The 19358-nt window shown below is 44.2% G+C and overlaps 1 protein-coding gene across 3 annotated transcripts in view; it reads right to left on the reverse strand.

The window, feature by feature from the left end:
* Window positions 1-19358, reverse strand: part of psen1 (presenilin 1) — a 165425-nt gene that overhangs the window by 42584 nt on the left and 103483 nt on the right. The window contains exon 2 of one of the 3 annotated variants that reach the window (XM_048537289.2): window positions 10965-11174. The exons of the other annotated variants lie outside the window; for them this stretch is intronic. Within the exon in view, the coding sequence (XP_048393246.1) occupies window positions 10965-11014 (50 nt within the window). The 5' untranslated portion in view covers window positions 11015-11174. The remainder of the gene's footprint in view (window positions 1-10964; window positions 11175-19358) is intronic. 3 annotated transcript variants of the gene reach the window in all.

A 19358-nucleotide genomic window follows, 5' to 3' on the forward strand; every position in this document is an offset into this window, starting at 1 on the left:
CTGTTCTGCTCAGTCCACTTGTGAGAACACAAGCTCCACTTATTTGACTACAAAAACCAATTCAACGGATTTCTGACTTCATGCTTTCATCCACTATTCAAGCTTTCCTCAATGGATAATGTTTCACCACTGAATGTTCAATTGAGGAAGAGTCAGTACAGTTTGGGGAGGTGTTGGTGTAGTGGTAACATTGCAGGATAGTAATCCAGAACCCCAGGCTAAAGTTCTGGAGACTTGGGTTCAAACGAATTATCTAAATTTGAAATTTGAATTCAATAAAAATATGGAGTAAGTAGTTAGCTTAGGAAGTTACAACATTCTGGTTCATTTATGTCCTTTTAAGGAAGGAAATCTGCCATCCTCATGGTGTAACCTACATGTGACTCAAAACCTATGGTTGACTTTGAAATACCTTCTTGGGAATTAGGGATGGGCAATAAAGGCTATGTCAGTCAGCAACACTCAAAGCTCAACAATGAGTTAAGAAAAAGATACAAGATCTTTAAATGGCAATCATAACAGGTCTGCCATCTTATGGTGGATGTCAGAATGAAATTACACATCCAATATGATGTCTAACAAAATACCAAATTTGAAAGAGAAAATAGCAGAGTTTATAGGAAAACACTAGAGTTTTGTGACATTTTATCTTAATCATCACTTATGTATTTCTTGCCAATGAACTGCACACTGCAGAACCTCTGCACTATCATGCCTTTGGTCTAAGTCTGAAAATACAAACAGAAAATATTGGAGAAACTAATTCAACAAGGGCTTGCTGCAATGTTCATGTCAGCCTCAGCACAAGTTTGAAGAACAGCATCTCATTTTTGCTCTTGGGGGCACTGCAATCTCTGGGACTCAACTAGATTGAGTGAAGTGAAGGTAAACCTCTAGTTCATCCGGAAGGTGTGTCTGGGGCCTTAGATAGTGAGGAGGGAGGCAATAAATGGGCAAATGTTACACCTTCTGGATCGCGTAACATCTTGTGTTTACTGTTTTCATATCACTCTCTCTGGGCTCCATCTTTTCCTATTCGCTCCAATACTGGAGGCAAAAAAACAGAATTAACATTTCAGGCTGATCATTTTCATCACAACCTTAAACAATTTATGCTAGATGATGAACAAGACAAAGAACTGTAGATGCTGGAGTCAGAGACAACACAGTGCGGAGGTGAAGGAACACAGCAGGCCAGGCACCATCAGAGGAGCCGGAAAGTTGATGTTTCGGTCGGGACCCTTCTTCAGAAAAAGCTGTGTTCCTCCAGGTCCACACTGTATTGTCAAAGAACTGCAAATGCTTGAGATGCTAAGAAGAAACAAAGACAAAATTGCTGGTGAAACTCAGCAGCTCTGGCAGCATTATTGGGGAGAAAGCAGAATTAATGTTCTGAGTCCAATGATTCCTCATTAGAACTGACAGCAGCTAGGAAAAAGTGGTATTTATGCTGAATATGGGATTGAGGCGGAGAGATGAGTGGATAGGAGGAGACAGAGCCCAGAGACAGAAAATATGAAAGGATAAGCACACAGGATGTTATTCATAGAAAGCCAGGACAGAAGAGAAGATGAATAAATGGTAATGAGGGCTAAGTATAGGAGAGAAAGGGTAAGCTGTGTTGAAAACAAGCCACATCATGACAGGACCAGGGAGCAAGGTTGGGTAAAAACACAGGACATAATCAGGATCAAAAGTTACTGAACTCTGTGTTGTGTTCTAGAGGCTGCAGGGTTCCTAAGTGCGACATGAGATATTGTTCTTCAAACTTGCGCTGAGGCTTGCATGAACACCACAGCAAGCCCACGACATAGATGTTGCCCAGGGTGCTGGTAGGCAACTGGAAGCTCAGCATCATTTTTATGGAAAAAACGTAGGCATTCAGCAAAGGAGCCACCCAAACTGCTTTTCCCATTGTAAGCAGTAAGTGCAGTAGATGAGGTTGAGTGAAGATAACAAGGTGTGGAGCTGGATGAACACAGCAGGCCAGGCAGCATCAAAGGAACAGGAAAGCTGATGTTTCGGGTCTGGACCCTTATTCAGAAATGGGAGAGGGGAAGGGGGCTCAGAAGTAAAGACAGAGAGGGGGAGGTGATGATAGAAGGTGGATAGTGGAGCAGATAGGTGGAGAGTTGATGGACAGGTCAAGGAGGTGGGGATGAAACTAGTAAAGGTGTGTGTAGGTAGGAAGTTGGGATGGGGGTTGGTCAGTGAGGAGTGAGCGGTGGATAGGTGGGAAGGAAGACGGACAGGTTAAGGAAGCAGGGATGGGTGGGTGGTGCTGGTCTTGGGATGAGGAGATTTTGAAGTTTGTAAAGTCCACATTGAGACAACTGTGTTGTAGGGTTCCGAGGCGGAATATGAGGTGCTGTTCCTCCAGTTTTCGGGTGGCATCATTGTGACACTGGAGGCGGCCCTGGATGGACATGTCGTCCAGGGAGTGGGAGGGGGAGTTGAAGTCCTGCATGACTGGGTGGTGTTGCCGTTGGCGTTGGTCACGAACCGAGCATAGGTGCTCCACAAAGCGGACTCCAAGCCTCTGCTTGGTCTCCCCGATGTACAGGGGTCCACATTGCGAACAGCGGATGTGCAGGTGAACATATTTTTCATGTGGAAGGTTTTCTCGGGGCCTGGGACTGGAGTGAGGTGGGGGAAGATGTAGAGGCAGGTGTAACACCTCCTGTGGCTGCAGGGAAGAGTGGTGGAGCTAGTGGGGAGTGTGGAGTGGACGAGGGTATCGCGGAGAGAGTGGTCCCTCCGGAAGGCAAGTAATGGTGGGGAAGGAAATATATTCTTGGTAGTGGCGTCAGATTGGAGGTGGCAGAAGTGGCAGAGAATTATGCGTTGAATAGGGAGGTTGATGGGGTGATATGTGAGGACAAGGGGAGTTGTGTCTTTGAGATAGTAGGAACTGCTGATGCTGGAGAATCTGAGATAACACAGTGTACAGCTGGATGAACACAGCAGACCAAGCAGCATCAGAGAAACAGGAAAGCTGATGTTTCGGGTTGAGACCCTTCTTCAGAATATGTTCCTGTTAGGGAGAGTGTGAAGAAGGGTCTCGACCCGAGGCGTCAGCTTTCCTGCTCCTCTGATGCTGCTTGGCCTGCTGTGTTCATCCAGCTCTACACCGGGAGTTCTGTCTTTGTTGTTACTGCAGGGCGTGGATGTAAGGGTTCAGGTGCGGGAAATGCAAGAGACATGGTCGAGGGTGTTTTCGGCCACTGTGGAGGGGAAATTGCAGTCCTTGAAAAACAAGGACATCTGGGATTGGGAACAGGGAATTGGAAACAGATAGCATTCTTGCAGGAAGTTGGTTGAGAGGAGGTGTATGCTAGGTAGCAGTGGGAGTCAGTGGGCTTGAAATAGATATCAGTTTCCAGGTGGTTACCAGAGATGGAGACAGAGAGGTCCAGGAAGGAGCGAGAGGTACCAGAGATGGTCCAGGTGAACTTAAGGTTGGGGTGGAAGGTGTTAGTAAAATGGATGAACTACTCCTATGAGTTCCTCATAGGAGCATGAGGCGGTGCCAATACAGTCATCAATTTAACGGAGGAAGAGGTAGGGAATGGTGCCAGTGTAGCTGAAGAGGGACTGTTCCACGTATCCTACAAAGAGGAAGGCATACCTTGGGCCCATATGGGTACCCATGGCCACACCTTTTGTCTTATCTGCTCCTCTATCCACCTTCTATCATCACCTCACCTCTATTTATTTGAGCCCCCTTCCCCTCCCTCATTTCTGAATGATTAGATTAGATTCCCTACAGTGTGGAAACAGGCCCTTCGGCCCAACAAGCCCACACCGCCCGTTGCAGCATCTCACCCAGACCCATCCCCCTATAAGCCACAGGCCCGTGAACACTTTGGGCAATTTAGCATGGCCAATCCACCAAGCCCGTACATCTTTGGACTGTGGGAGGAAACGGGAGCACCCGGAGGAAACCCACGCAGACACGGGGAGAACGTGCAAACTCCACACAGACAGTTACCCGAGGCTGGAATCGAACCCGGGTCCCTGGCGCTGTGAGGCTGCGGTGCTAACCACTGAGCTACCGGGCCGCCCGGTGAAGAAGGGTCCTGACCCGAAACGTCAGCTTTCCTGATCCTCTGATGCTACCAGGCCTGCTGTGTTCATCTAGCTCCATGCCTTGTTATCTCAGACTCCAGCACTGGCAGTTCCTACTATCTCTAGATTGAGTGAAGTGCTAGTAAATTGCTGCTTCATCTGTGTGTCTGGGGCCTTGGATAGTGAGGAAGGAGGTAAATGGGCAAGTGTTACACTTTCTTGTTTGCAATGAGAAGCTACTATGGGGAGGTGTTGGGAGTGGTGGAGGAGTGGACCAAGGTGCTTCAAAGGGAATGGTCCCTTTGAATGCTGACAAGGGAGGAAAGAGGGATGTGTCTGGTATGACATCCTACTAAAGGTGGCAGAAAGTGGGGGCTAATGATCCGATAGATGTGGGTGCTGGTGGAGTGGAAAATAAGGACCACAGGGACTCCATCAGTGTTGTGGGAAGGAGAGGGTGAGGGCAGAAGTACAAGAGATTGGTCAAATATGGCTAAGGGTCCTGTCCACACAGTGGACTTTGTTGAGGAAAAAGGTGAACAGAAAGACGGCATAATCAGAATAGATGCAACAAAGACTCAAACTTCGAGAACGGGATGTGACCTTACAAGAAGTAGAGTGTCAGCATGCATAGTCACAGCAACTATGGGAGATAGTGGGTTTGCGGAATCTGTACAGTGCAGAAACAGATCATTTAGCCCATCGAGTCCACACCAACCCTCTGAAGAGCAGAACGATCCCCTACTTTATCCCTGTAACCCTGCATATCCGATGGCTAGTCTACCTACCCTACAAATCCCTGGGCACTATGGACAATTTAGCATGGCCAATCCACCAAATTTATAATAAGTATAATATTTATAAACAGATTGTCATAGATATTGGTGGCCAGTCTGTCACCGTAATGGAAACAGATGTCGAGGAAGGGAACGGAGAAGTCAGAGATGCACTAGGTGAAGGAGAGGGCAGGGTGGAAATTGGAAGGAAAATTGAAAAATCTTTCCAGTTGCAAATGAGGGAGGGGTACAGCACCAATGCTGTAGAGGGAGAAGCCACAAAATAGCCAGATTACACGCAATTCAGTGACAATAGGATCCCATTCCATAGCCTCTACATTTAATCACCTTCTGACATTTCTACTGCAGATACCATTTCTGCTTAACAAGCTCCTCTTTACCAACATCCTCTGCCAATTACACTATCCAAACCACAAAACAGTTCTCACATGAACACTGTTCACGTATACTTCCTTTAATCTTGAGCAGTACAAGTCAGTGCTAACAATGCAGGTTTCTCTACGGTTGTAAGACCAAAGGCAGCTTTGACCCTCAAACTTAGTCCACCATCTGAGTGATCACAGCTGCTCTTTATCACAACTCCACGTACCTGTTTCTCACCCATATCCCTAACTAATATTTATCAAGCAACAGAAGGGGCAGAATGGTGGCTCAGTAGTTAACACTGCTGCCTCACAGCACCAGGGACCCAGGTTCAATTCTAGTCTCAGTTGACTGTCTGTGTGGAATTTGCACATTCTCCCCGTGTCTATGTGGGTTTCCTCTGGGTGCTCGGATTTTCTCCCACAGTCCAAAGATGCGCAGGTAAGGTGAATTGGCCATGCTAAATTGCCTGTAGTGTCAAGGAATGTGTAGATTAAGTGAGTTATAGGGGATGGGTCTGGATGGGATGCTCCAAGGTTCGGTGTGGACTTGTTGGGCTGAACGGCCTGTTTCCACACTGTAGGGATTCTATGATTCTATGAACTTAATTGAGCCAAATGGCTTGTTTCTACACTGTTGGGATTCTATTAAAGGAAAGGAGTCAATCACAGGAAGAAGTAGACAGATTCAACCATCCAAGTTGTTCTAATATCCATCGCATCCTGGTTAATTCATACAATAACTGCAGTCTCATCTGCCTTTCTTCTACATCCCTCACAACATAAATCTGTCCAAACTTATGCTTTGTAGGGAAAAGTGTGTAGTAGGACAGTGTTCCAGATATCCCCTTTGGAGTATCTGTGTACTACAGAAAGTAGTTTCCTTGCTGTGACTAACCATTCATACTCCCTTCTTCCCCTCAGGGCTCTAGCAGTGATTTCATGGACTGTTAGGAACTCTGATTGTCTTGCTCTGAGTGCAATTCTCAGCTTTCTGCTCTGAACATAGACCCAGTAAGCTTCAATCTGACCAAGACTCCCAGTGTTTTTAAAGCAGACATCAGGATGAAATGGAAGGGAGAGGGAGGTGAGGATGGATTGGATTGGGGATGGGAGAGATGGTACTAAGGGAATTTCACAGTTCAGGTCTAAACCTTCTGCCTGAACACAACAATGGAAAAAGTTAGAGGGGGAACGATCTGTTGAGGAGCACGCCTGGATAACTAGCCTATTTTTCAGACCAGCAATCATGCTGTAATTTTCTACCAAGATCTTGTCTTGCAGTTTTTAGGTGCTTTTAAAAACTTTGAATATTTATATTTTCTTTAACCTTACTATCTCACTATACCTTAGAAATTACTTTGAGTTGATGTAACAGTCTTTAATGTCTGGCATTTTGCCACTTCTCTTGGTTTCTGAACCACTTGCAACATTAACCAATCTTCTTCTTCCATGAATTATGATTTGCAATAGTTAGCTTCAGATTTCCCTCAACATCAGGAACATCAATTTAGTAAGAATTTTTTTTCATGGACAAACACCAAAGCACACAAAATCCTGCAAGGCCTATGAGCCCAGGTATACTCTGTATACAAAAAGCAGGACAAATTCAACCCAGCCAATTAGCACCTCATCAGTCTACTCGTGATCATTGGTAAAGTGAAGGTGTCATTAAAAGAGCTATCAAGGCAGCACCTGCTCAGCAATGCCGGTTTGGGTTCTGCCAGGGCCACAACTCCTGACCTCATTACAGCCTTGGTTCAAACATGGACAGAACAGCTGAGTTCCAGAGGTGAGATTAGAGTGAATGCTCTTGACATCAAAGCCTCATTTAATGAAGTGTGACATCAAGGAGATCTAGCAAAACCAGGGCTAGTGAAAATCAAGGGAAAACATTTCATCTGGTTGGAATGATACTTGGCACATAGGAAGATGGTTATGGTTGTTAGAGGTCAATCATAGCAGCTCCAGGGCATCCCTGCAGGAGTTCCTAGGCCCAACCATCTTAAGCTGCTTCATCAATGACCTTCTATCCATCATAAGGTCAGAAGTTTATCAAATCATAGTGTATTAGAAGTCTACTGCACCGAGAAAAGGCCCTTTGGCCATCAGGTCGGTACCGGTCAAAAACAACCACCTTACAATTTTAATTCCATTTTCTAGCAGTTATGTGTCTTGACATTGCAAGTGTACAGCTAACTTGCTTCGTAAACAATATGAGGGCTCCTAGCTTTGCATTCTTTAGCGGGAATGAGTTCTAGATTCCTACACCCTCTGGGTGAAAACATTTTTCCTCTCATCTCATCTAAACCCCCTGAAATTTAAGCTCCACACACTGGTGATTCCATCAAAGGGATAAGTTTTTCCTGTCAGTGCCTCCAATATTTCATGTACCTCAATCATATCTTTCTTTAAACTCCTCTGCTCCAAGAAAAACAACCCCAATATATCTAGAACATAGAACATAGAACAGTACAGCACAGAACAGGCCCTTCAGCCCACAATGTTGTGCCAACCATTGATCCTCATGTATGCACCCTCAAATTTCTGTGACCATATACATGTCCAGCAGGCTCTTAAATGACCCCAATGACCTTGCTTCCACAACTGCTGCTGGCAACGCATTCCATGCTCTCACAACTCTCTGCGTAAAGAACCTGCCTCTGACATCCCCTCTATACTTTCCACCAACCAGCTTAAAACTATGACCCCTCGTGCTAGCCATTTCTGCCCTGGGAAATAGTCTCTGGCTATCAACTCTATCTATGCCTCTCATTATCTTGTATACCTCAATTAGGTCTCCTCTCCTCCTCCTTTTCTCCAATGAAAACAGACCGAGCTCAGTCAACCTCTCTTCATCAGATAAGCCCTCCAGTCCAGGCAGCATCCTGGTAAACCTCCTCTGAACCCTCTCCAAAGCATCCACATCTTTCCTATAATAGGGCGCCCAGAACTGGACGCAGTATTCCAAGTGCGGTCTAACCAAAGTTTTATAGAGCTGCAACAAGATCTCACGACTCTTAAACTCAATCCCCCTGTTAATGAAAGCCAAAACACCATATGCTTTCTTAACAACCCTGTCCACTTGGGTGGCCATTTTAAGGGATCTATGTATCTGCACACCAAGATCCCTCTGTTCCTCCACACTGCCAAGAATCCTTTCCTTAATCCTGTACTCAGCTTTCAAATTCGACCTTCCAAAATGCATCACCTCGCATTTATCCAGGTTGAACTCCATCTGCCACCTCTCAGCCCATCTCTGCATCCTGTCAATGTCCCGCTGCAGCCTACAACAGCCCTCTACACTATCAACGACACCTCCGACCTTTGTGTCGTCTGCAAACTTGCTGACCCATCCTTCAATTCCCTCGTCCAAGTCATTAATAAAAATTACAAACAGTAGAGGCCCAAGGACAGAGCCCTGTGGAACTCCACTCACCACTGACTTCCAGGCAGAATATTTTCCTTCTACTACCACTCGCTGTCTTCTGTTGGCCAGCCAATTCTGTATCCAAGCAGCTAAGTTCCCCTGTATCCCATTCCTCCTGACCTTCTGAATGAGCCTACCATGGGGAACCTAGTCTCTTCATAAATAATCTCCTCCAGACCAATCAACATCCTGGTCATTTCCTCTGCACCCTCTCTGGTGCAATCACATCTCTCCTACAATGTGGACTCTAGAACCATGCACAGTACTCTAGGTCTGCCCCAAATAACATTTTATACATTCTAACATCGCCTTCCTATTCTTATACCTTTGCTAATAAAAGGCAAATATGCTATGTGTCTTCATCTAACTGTCCCATGACCTTAAGTGGACTTGTATACCAAGGTCCTTCTGATCCCAGCTTCGCTTTTTGGATCAAACCCTCCAGTCCCAGCAATACCTCTGTAAATCTTTTCTGCATCCTCTCCAACTTAATAACATCCTTCCAATAGTATGAGATTATGCAGGACAAAGCAGCCTGCTTTGATTGACAGCACATCCACAAACCTGCACTCCATCCACCACTGACACTTGATAGCAGCAGTGTATTCCATCTATTAGAGGCACTGCAGAAATTCAAAGATCCTTAAATAGCATCTTCCAAACCCTGGACCACTTCCATGTAGAGGGACAAGGGCAGCTGAGACATGGGAACTGCATCATCTTCAAGCTGTCCTCTAAGACACCCACCATCCTGACTTGGAATATATCCCTGTTTCTTCACTGCTGTTGTGTCAAAAATTCCTAACAGCACAGTCTACCCATAGCACATGAACTGCAGTACTTCAAAGGAAGCAGATCACAACCTTCTCAATGGCAACTAGGTACAATAAGTATCAGAGATAATGGGAACTGATGAAGGGTCTAGGCCCGAAACGTCAGCTTTTGTGCTCCTGAGATGCTGCTTGGCCTGCTGTGTTCATCCAGCCCCACATTTTATTATCTAGGTACAATAAGTGTTGGCTCAGTAGGCAACGCACGCATCCTACAGGTGAAACTTTCCCGAGATGTGGGTTTAAAGAGCGGTTTCCAGTGACTTCAGGTGTAGGTTAACCAGAACTTTGAGTAGTTGAAGCATTACTTCTACCCTCATATATTCTAATCTTGAGATCTAAAAACTGTAACCATTGACCTTTATGGTGACCTTCAGGAGCTATTTTAAAGATGTCTCCATAGTTGGTCGTTTTTAACTATTTCAGAAGTGTCTGTGCGTTTTAGGTCTGAAGTAGATAAACTGAGAAGCTTGTTTACAATGAAAACAATTTTCCATAACTTTGTCCACCCACTAAATCTATCAACAACTCTTTGTAATTTTATGCTTCTTTGCACAATCCCACGTGTCAGAATCATAGAGTTATACAGCATGGAAACTGACCCTTCAGTCTAGCTTGTCTGCCCCAACCAACTATCCTCAACTAATCTAGTGCCATGTGCCAGCATTTGGCCCATACTCCTTTAAACTGCTATTATTAATCTACCCACCCAGATGCCTTTTAATTGTTGTAATTGTACCCATCTCGACTACTTCCACTTGCAGTTTGTTCTAGACACACACCACCCTCTGTGTGAAAATGTTGTCCCCTCTCACCTTAAACCTATGTCAGTGTGGAGCTTGCACATTCCCTTAGTGCCTGCGTTCTTCTGTTTCCTCCCACAGTCCAAAAAATGTGCATGTTAGGTGAATGACTCATGCTAAATTGTCCATAGTGTCCAGGAACATGCAAGCTATGTGGATTAGGCACAGGAAATGCAGGGTTACAGGAATAGTGTCAGTGGACAACTCTGGCTCTTCGGCAGGGCGGTGTGTACTTGATGGGATGAATGGCTTGATTCCACAATGTAGGGATTCTATGATTCTATGAAAATGCCATTAGTAAATTAACCAATAAAACAGTAATGTGCTATAAAGATAAGATGCTATCTTTGATACAGGAACATGAGTATATTTTTAATGGGGCCTAACATTGATAATAATTAGAAATGCAGTGGTTTGAATAGTTCTAAAACCCAAGCTGCATATCTAGCTAAAATTGTTGTGAAAGTGAGATGGGAGGTCAGAGGATTTCCTGAGGTTTATAACTAAAACCTGTGAGCCACATCAGCAATTGTTGTTTTGATTTTAATTCACTCATGGGACATGGGCGCTGATGGCTCAGCCAGCATTTATTGTCTTCGAGATGGTGGTGGTAAGCTGTCTTCCTGAATCACTACAGTCAAGTGCTGCAGGTAAACACACAATGTTGCTGTTACCATTTCCAGTGCTTATGTTGCTCCAGGTAGTCTGTCCAGTTTAATTTCATCTTTTAGACAATGCAGCAATAGCTTGCTGGGCCAGTTCAGATGGCATTTAAGAGTCAACTTCATTGCTGTGCCTCTGAATTCACATGTAGACCAGACCAGGTGAGAACATAGAACACTACAGTGCAGTACAGGCCAGGTAAGAATGGCAGATTTTCTTCCCTGAAAGACAGGAGTGAACCAGATGGGTTTTTCCCCAGCAATCAACATTGTCATCATTACACTTAATTCCAGACAGTTACTGAGTTCAAATTGCAACATCTTCCATGGTAGGATTTGAGCCCAGGTCCCCAGAACATTACCTGTGCTTCTGGATTTGTAGTCTAACAATAGTGCTGCTGTCTGTGAAAGGATAATAAATGTAACAGAGATGACTGGCTCAATCTAGATAGGTTGGGAGGAAACAGGATGTCCTCACAAAATATTAGGGATGTCAAAAGGCAACTAAGGTGAAGATGTCTCAGCATGCTGAAAAAGCAGGAATGCTACAATTGGGGCTAGTGTGGACAACAGTGATTTGTCATCTCAAATCCAATGGCTAACTCATCTGTACATCAAAAAGGAAGACAGGAGGAGAGCACGAGGATAAATCTCAGCTTGTGTGATTGGTGGACATAATACTGGCTGGAGCGTTACCCTCCACTCATTGAAGAAGCTGAAAGAGGCAGAGATAGTGGCCTGTCATATGCGCAGCATGGTGGCTATATGAGCAAGTTTGATTCTACCCTCAGGTGACTATTTGTGTGAAGTTTGCACATTCTCCCTGTGTTTGTCTGGGAATCCTTTGGGTGCTCCAGTTTCCTCCCACAGTAAAAAGATGCGCTGGTTAGATTGGCCATGCTAAACTGCCCTGTACTGTCCAGGGATGTGCAGACTGAACGGATTAGCCATGGGAAATGTAGGATTACAGGCATAGGGTAGCTGGGGTAGGATGCTCCTTGGAGGGTTGGTGTGGACTCAGTGGGCCAAATGGCCTGCATTCTATGCCCTCTAGTTTTGAACATACAAAACTTAGGAAAATGACCTTGGTTATTCACCCTCTACACTCCTCTCATGATTGACAAACATCGAGAAGGTCACCCTTCCGAAAGGCCCCAACTTATTCAACTTGTCCTATAGCTCAAACCTTTGAATCCCAGCAACATCCCAGCAAATCTTTTCTGAACACTTTCAAGTTTAAGAACATCCTTCCTCCAAGTTTTTGTGCAGATTTGTAGCTCGAGTTGTGGATGAGGTTGTAGTCTTGCTCACCGAACTGGTGCGTTTGATTGCAAACATTCGCCACCGTGCTAGGCAACATTATCAGTGTGCCTGGTGTTCTGTCCCACTTGTTATACTTCAATTTGCTGGGCTGGTAGGCATCACTTATGGTTCTGTTTTTCAGTGGTTTGTATATCGGATTCAGTTTAACGACACACATCAAACTGGATCCGATATACAAATCGCTGAAAATCAGAATCAAAGTGAGGATAACCAACCCAGCGAACTGAAGCGTATAAGTAACAAGTAGGACAGAACACCAATTCTTCACCAGGGGCGCACTGACGATATTACTGAGCAGGGTGATGAAACATCTGCAATCAAACACACTGGCTTGGCGAGTAAGTCTACAACATTTTCCTATAGCAAGGAGACCAGAAGGTGTATGCAGTACTATAGATGTCCTGTACAGCTGCAGCATGACATTCCAACATCTATACTCAATGCACTGACCAATGAAGGCAATGAATGCCACCGCAGTGCCCATCTGTGACTCCATTTTTAAGGAACAATGCACTTGCATCCCTAGATGTTTTTGTTTTGGCAACACTCCCAAGGCCTTATTATTAACAATATAAGTCCTGCCCTGGTTTGTCTTACCAAAATGTCTCAATTTATCTAAATTAAACCCTATCTGTCACACCTCAACCCATTGACCCATCTGACTAAGCTCTTGTTGTACCCAGAGGTAACCTTCTTCACTGTACACTACACCAACAACTGTGGAGTCATCCACAAACTTACTTGCCATTTCTCTAATATAAATGATTTGGATGGGACTATGGATGATGAAAAGCAGTGGACCCAGCAGTGATTCTTGCAGCACATTGCTGGTCACTGGCGCCAGTCCGAAAAGCAACCCTTTACAATCACCTCCGTCTCCTACCCTCAAGCTAATTTTACAAGCAATTGGCTAGCTCCCCTGGATTGCATGTAATCTAGCCTTGTTAACAAGTCTACCATGCAGAACCTTATCGAACTCCTTGCTGAAGTTCATATAGACAACATCTACTGCTCTGCTTTCATCAATCTTCTGTGTCACCCTTTCAAGAAACTCAAAGCAAGTTAATGAGACATGATTTATCATGTAAAAAGCCAAACCAACTAACCCTAATCAGTCCTTGCCTTTCCAAGTGCATGAAAATTCCGTCCCTCAGAATCCCCTCCAACAACTTACTCACCACTGATGTCAGGCTCACCGGTCGATAGTTTCCTGGCTTTTCCTTATCATCTTAAATAATGGTACCACATTAGCTACCTTCTAGTCTTCTGGCACGTCACCTGTGACTGGTGATGATACATATATCTCAGCTAGGGGCTCAGCAGTCTCTTCCCTAGCTTCCCACAAAGTTCTGGGATACACCTGCTCAGGTCCCAGGGATTTATCTACTCCAGCAACCTCTCTTCTATAATGTGAATACCTTTCCAAGACATCACTATTTCCCCAAGTTCTCTAGATTCAATGTCCTTCTCCAAAGACTTTAAATACTGATGCAAAATATTTCTTTAGTGTCTCACACACCTCCTGTGGATCCACACACACAGTCTCGTTACTCATTTGTCCTTAATGTATTTGTAGAATCTCTTTGGGTTCTCCTTAACACCATTTGCTAAAGTTATCTCATGTCCCCTTTAGGTCCTCCAGACTCCCTCAAGTGTATGCCTACTGCCCTTGTATTCCTCTAGGGATTCACTTTATCCCAGCTGTCTAAATCTGACACATGCCTCCTCCCTTTCTTGACCAGAGCCTCAATTTTTCTAGTTATCCAGCATTACCTACACTTACTAGCCTTTCCCTTTGGACCATTAGGAACACACTGTCTCCGTATTCCCGTTATCTCAACTTTGAAGCGTCCCACTTTCCAAACATCCTTTTATCTGTGAATAGCCTCCCCAGCCAACTTCAAAAAGTTGAAACCTGTCCTTCTTATACAGATCAGTCCTTTCCCTGAAGAGATCTCAACAGTCCAACAATACAAACCCTTGCCACTTATACCAGCTCCTTAGCCACGCACTCATCTGTCCTATCCTCATCTCCTACTGTCCTTAGCACATGGCTCTGGGAGTTATCGAGATATTACTTCCCCTGAGAGGTCATCACCTGATAAAGTATCCAGAACAGCACACTTGTTTGAGATGGGGATAGCCACAGGAGACTCCTGTATTGCCTGCCTCAGAGTCATAGAGTCCGACAGCACGGAGACAAGCAGCCTTCCACTCTTGCCCTTTGCTTCCTACCATCAAGCCAATTGTGTATCCAAATTGCCAGCTCTCCCTGGCTTCCATGTGATCTGACCTTCCAGAGCAGCCTATCATGTGGAACCTTATCAAAGGCCTTACTGAAATCCATACAGACTATGTCTACCATCCTGCCCTCATCAACCTTCCTGGTCACTTCATCGAAGGACTCTGCAAATTTGTGAGGCATGATCTGCCATGCTGACCACTCCCTTTCAAACCATGCCAGATGCATGTATATCTTCTCTGTCAGAATCTTCCTAAGTAACTTACCTAGCACAGATGTTAAGCTTACAGGTTTATAATTCCCAGGTTGTTCTTTGCAGCACCTCTAGAATGAGGGCAGAACATTCACTGCTCTCCAGTCTTCCGAGGCCTCACCCATGGCTAATGATGATGCGAATATATCAGCCAGGGACCCCACAACTTCTTCTCTGGCATCTTTCAGGGTTCTTGGATATATCTCATCAGATTAGGCAATTTATCATTCATACATTCTAATAATTCGAACAACACCTCTACTGTGATATGGAGTGTCCCAAAGATATCGCCCCCACACTTCCCCAAGTTCTCAAGACTTCAGGTCTTTCTCCACGGTAAATACAGAGGAGAAATATTCATTGAGAACCTCACCTATTTCCTGCAGTTCCAACATACATGTCCACTTTGGTCCTCCAGGTGTCCTAGTCTCCCTCTAGTTGTTCCTTTTTTCCTTTAAGGCCTTAAAGAATCTCTTTGGATTCACCCTAACCTTCTCAGCCAAAGCTATCTATTGGCCTCTTTTTGCCTTCTGGATTTCCTTCTTCAATAATTTCCTGTATCCTCTATATACCTCGAGGGATTCCTTTGATCCCAGTTGCCTCTTCCATGCCTTCTCCTCTTTTCCTGGTCAAAGCCTCAATATCTCTTGTCATCCAAGGTTCCTTACTCCTGACAATTCTGCCATTCACCCTAACAGGAACATATAGATTTTGAGCTCTAGCTATCACACTTTTAAAGGCCTCCCACTTACCAGAGGTCTCTTGCCCTGCAAATTACTCCAATCAGCACCTGCAAGCTCCTGTCTAATTCCTTCAAAATTCATCTTGGCCCAATTTAGAACTTGAACCTGTGGACCAGTTTCATCCTTCTCAATAGCTATTGTAAAAATAATACAACTATTGTCACAGGTCCCAAAGTGCTCTCCCATTGTCACCTCAGACACCTGTCTTGCCCCATCCCAAGTAAGTCCCTCTATATATTGCCCGAGGAAACTTTCCTGAACACATTTAACAAATTCCACCCCATCTAAGCCCTGAACACTTGCCTACCTCTCCTAGTGATAAAGCATCTACCTGACTGCATCTGCAGTTTTCCTGAGGCTGTCATCCATCACATCTTCAGCTCCTGTAAATTCCTCATTGTCTCTGTCACACCAAGTGATCCGTGCAATCCAACAATAGGATTTATAATCAAACATTTCCTGCAGAAAGTCTCCAGGAATGTTTAAATTCACCCTGATGTCCCAAATCTAACACAGAGGCCACATCACTTTTCTAAAAGCCATATCTGCCCCCTTAACAATCTGAAAATCCAGAAAATAGCTAAAAACAAACAACACACTATGCTCAAAAACTGAGAAACAGCACAGTCTTACTGCTCAAAACTCTGCCATGGGACAACTTAATACATACTTTTATTTTAAAATTCAATCAAGAGACAGATCTCAGTAAAGCATATAGAAAAAAAACCCTCACCCTACCACTATTATAGGTTTACATAAGAAAAACAGACTTTAATTTAAGTCTTAAGAAACAAACACTTAGTTGATAAGCTCTGAAATCAGTGAGTTCCCCGAGCTGCAGTGTGCAATTCTGATATTAGGTCTCCAAAGGTCAGCTGTGAAACTGCACTCTTTTTCACCAATCTTCAGAGACGTTTGCAATCATGGTGTCGTTAACAAACCTGTATGTGTAGGCTTACAAGTCCGTCAGCTAAGTTATTACAAAGAGTTTGACAAAGTTCTACACTGTAGACTAATTAGTAAAGTTAAGTCACATGGTATACAGGGTGAGCTTGCCAATTGGATGCATAATTAGCTTAATGGCAGGAGACAGAAAATATTGGTGGAGAAGCTGCTTTTCAGACTGGAGCCCTGAGACCAGCAGTGTGCCCAGTGATTAGTTCTGAGTCCTCTTGTTTGTCACTTACGTAAATAATTTGGATAAGCATACAGAAGTCATAGTTAGTAAGTTTGCAGACAACATCAAAACTGGTGGCACAGTAAAGTGAAGATTTTCTAAGATTACAAAGGATTAAATTGGTCAATGGGCTGAAACATGACAGGTGGAGCTCAATCTGCATAAATGTGAGATATTGCATTTGGAACAACAGGTTTAGACTTATGCAATTGATGGTAGGGCCTTGGGTAGTGTTGTGGAACAGAAGGACCTAAGGGTTCAGGTACATATTTCTTTAAAGGTTGCATCAGACATGGACGAGATGGTTAAGAGGGCATTTGGCATGCTTGCCTTCATTATTCAGTCCTTTGAGCATAGGAATTGGAAAGTCATGATATGCAGGGCATTTAATGAGACCTCTGCTGATTGCCCTGCTATAGGATGGGTATTATTAAGCTAGAGAGGGCTCAGAAGAGATTTCCCAGGATGTTCCCAGGTTTGAAAGTTTGAGTTATAAAGAAAAGCTGGATAGGCTACAACCATTCTTTTTCCCACTGGAGCATAGGAGGTTTATAAAGTCATGAGGGGTATAGATAGGGTTAATGGTAGGTGTCTTTTCCCTAGATGAGGGGGCATATTTTTGACATGAGAGAAAAGACATTTTTTAAAAAAAGGGTAATTTTTTTTTTAAACATAGAGGGAGGTTTGTGAGTGGAATGAATTTCCTAAGGAATTGGCAGATGTGGACATAGTTGCAATGTTTAAAAGGCAGATAAGTACACGAATAAGAAATTTTTGGATGGATATGGGCCAGGAGCAGCAGGTGGAGCTAGTTTGGTTTGGGTTTATGTTTGGCATGGGCTGGTTGGACCAAAGGTTCTGTTTCCATGGTATGAATCTATGAGTAAGTGAATGGTTGATGTCCCATTAGATCCATGTAGCATTCCACTCTATCCCCACCCTGAGAGTACCACCTATCATTCCCCACTCCATCTTCTGCATAAACAATGATAAAAAGGACAGATATAGGTAGATTCTCAATGTCATTAGGAAGGGAATTCCAGGATTTTGACACAGTGACAGTGAAGGAATGGCAATATATTTCCAATGCATGGAGGAAACCTACAAGTGGTGGTGTTCCCATGCATCAGCTGCTTTTGTCCTTCTGGGTAATTAAGATCACAGCTTTGGAAAATACCATCAGACAAGCCTTCCTGAGTTACTGCAGTGCATGAGGGGCAGCACGTTGGCACAGTGGTTAGCACTGATGCCTCATAGCGCCATGGACCCGGATTCAATTCCAGCCTTGGGCGACTGTCTGTGTGGACTTTGCACATTCTCCCTGTGTCTGCGTGGGTTTCCTCCCACAGTCCAAAGCTGTGCATATTAGTTGGATTGGCCATGCTAAATTGCCCACAGTGTTCAGAGATGTGTAGATTAGGTGGGTAATGGGGCGATGGGTCTGGGTGGGATGCTCTGAGGTTTGGTGTGGACTTGTTAGGCTGAAGGCCCTGTTTCCATACTATGATGATTCTGTGATTCTATGTTGTAAATGGTACAGTGAGTGTTAGTGGTAAAGGAGGTGAATGCTGAAGGTGGTGGATGTGATGTTAATCAAGCAGGCTGCTTTAACGTGGATGGCGTCAAGCTTCTTGCCAGCTGAGCGGCTCTTGAAGCCACCTACATATTTATACAGACAATTCAGTTGTGTCATTGGTCATTTGTAGATCCAATACATTGAAGAAAAGTCAATGAGTGACAGCAATTCATTGAATGTCAAAGAAAAATGTATACGTTCTCTTTCATTGGAGATGGCTCTTGTCTGGTACTTACACAGTACAAATGTTTCTTGCCATTTATCAGCCCAAGGCTGGATATTATTCGGGTCTTGCTACATATGGGCACCAACTGTTTCCAAGGAGTTACAAATGATGTAGAACATTGTATAACCAATGAACATCCCCATTTTTGACCATGATGAAACAGCCAAAGACATTTAGATCGAGGCACTAACCAGAGGATCCTCCGGAGTGACATCTGGGACTGAGAATATTGGCCTCCATCATCAACTCCAATTTTCTCTTTGGGTTCTTTGATGCTATTCTTGGTCAACAGCAGTCAGTGTCACCTCAACTAGAGTTCAGTCCTTCAGTCTATGTTTGCAGCGAGGCTGTAATGAAGCCAGGAACCACACCATGGAACTAAAAAGTCAGCATTAGTGAATTGATTGTTACTGCATTAAGTGCAGCTTGATAGCACCATCAACATCATCCAGCCCTTTGGTGACCAGGAATAGACTACTGGGGTGGAATTTGGCCAGTTTGAATTTGTTCTAATTTTTCTAGACTGGCATCTACCTGGGCAAGTAGATACCAATGTCATACTGCCAGCACTCCAAACTAAAGCAGCAGTTCAAAGCTAATTTTATAGAAGTACAAATGTGCATCTATATTGTTCTTAGCTACTTCCTTTCAATCCCTGACATGGAAGCCATCTGGTTCCCACGGTCCTATGTTCAACTAAGTTTGGAAACTTATGCTGTGGTAACAGGGAGGATCACTATCTGAGTGACTCTGTTGGAATGGGCTTCTGAAAAGCAATGGATAAAATGCTACACAGCAATCCTGCGAGCAAAGTTAGAACTCATGGAATAAAAGACGGCAGCAACCTGGATATGAAATTAGCTGAG

The sequence above is a fragment of the Stegostoma tigrinum genome, chromosome 10, assembly GCF_030684315.1.
Source record: "Stegostoma tigrinum isolate sSteTig4 chromosome 10, sSteTig4.hap1, whole genome shotgun sequence".
Taxonomy (NCBI): Eukaryota; Metazoa; Chordata; class Chondrichthyes; order Orectolobiformes; family Stegostomatidae; genus Stegostoma; species Stegostoma tigrinum.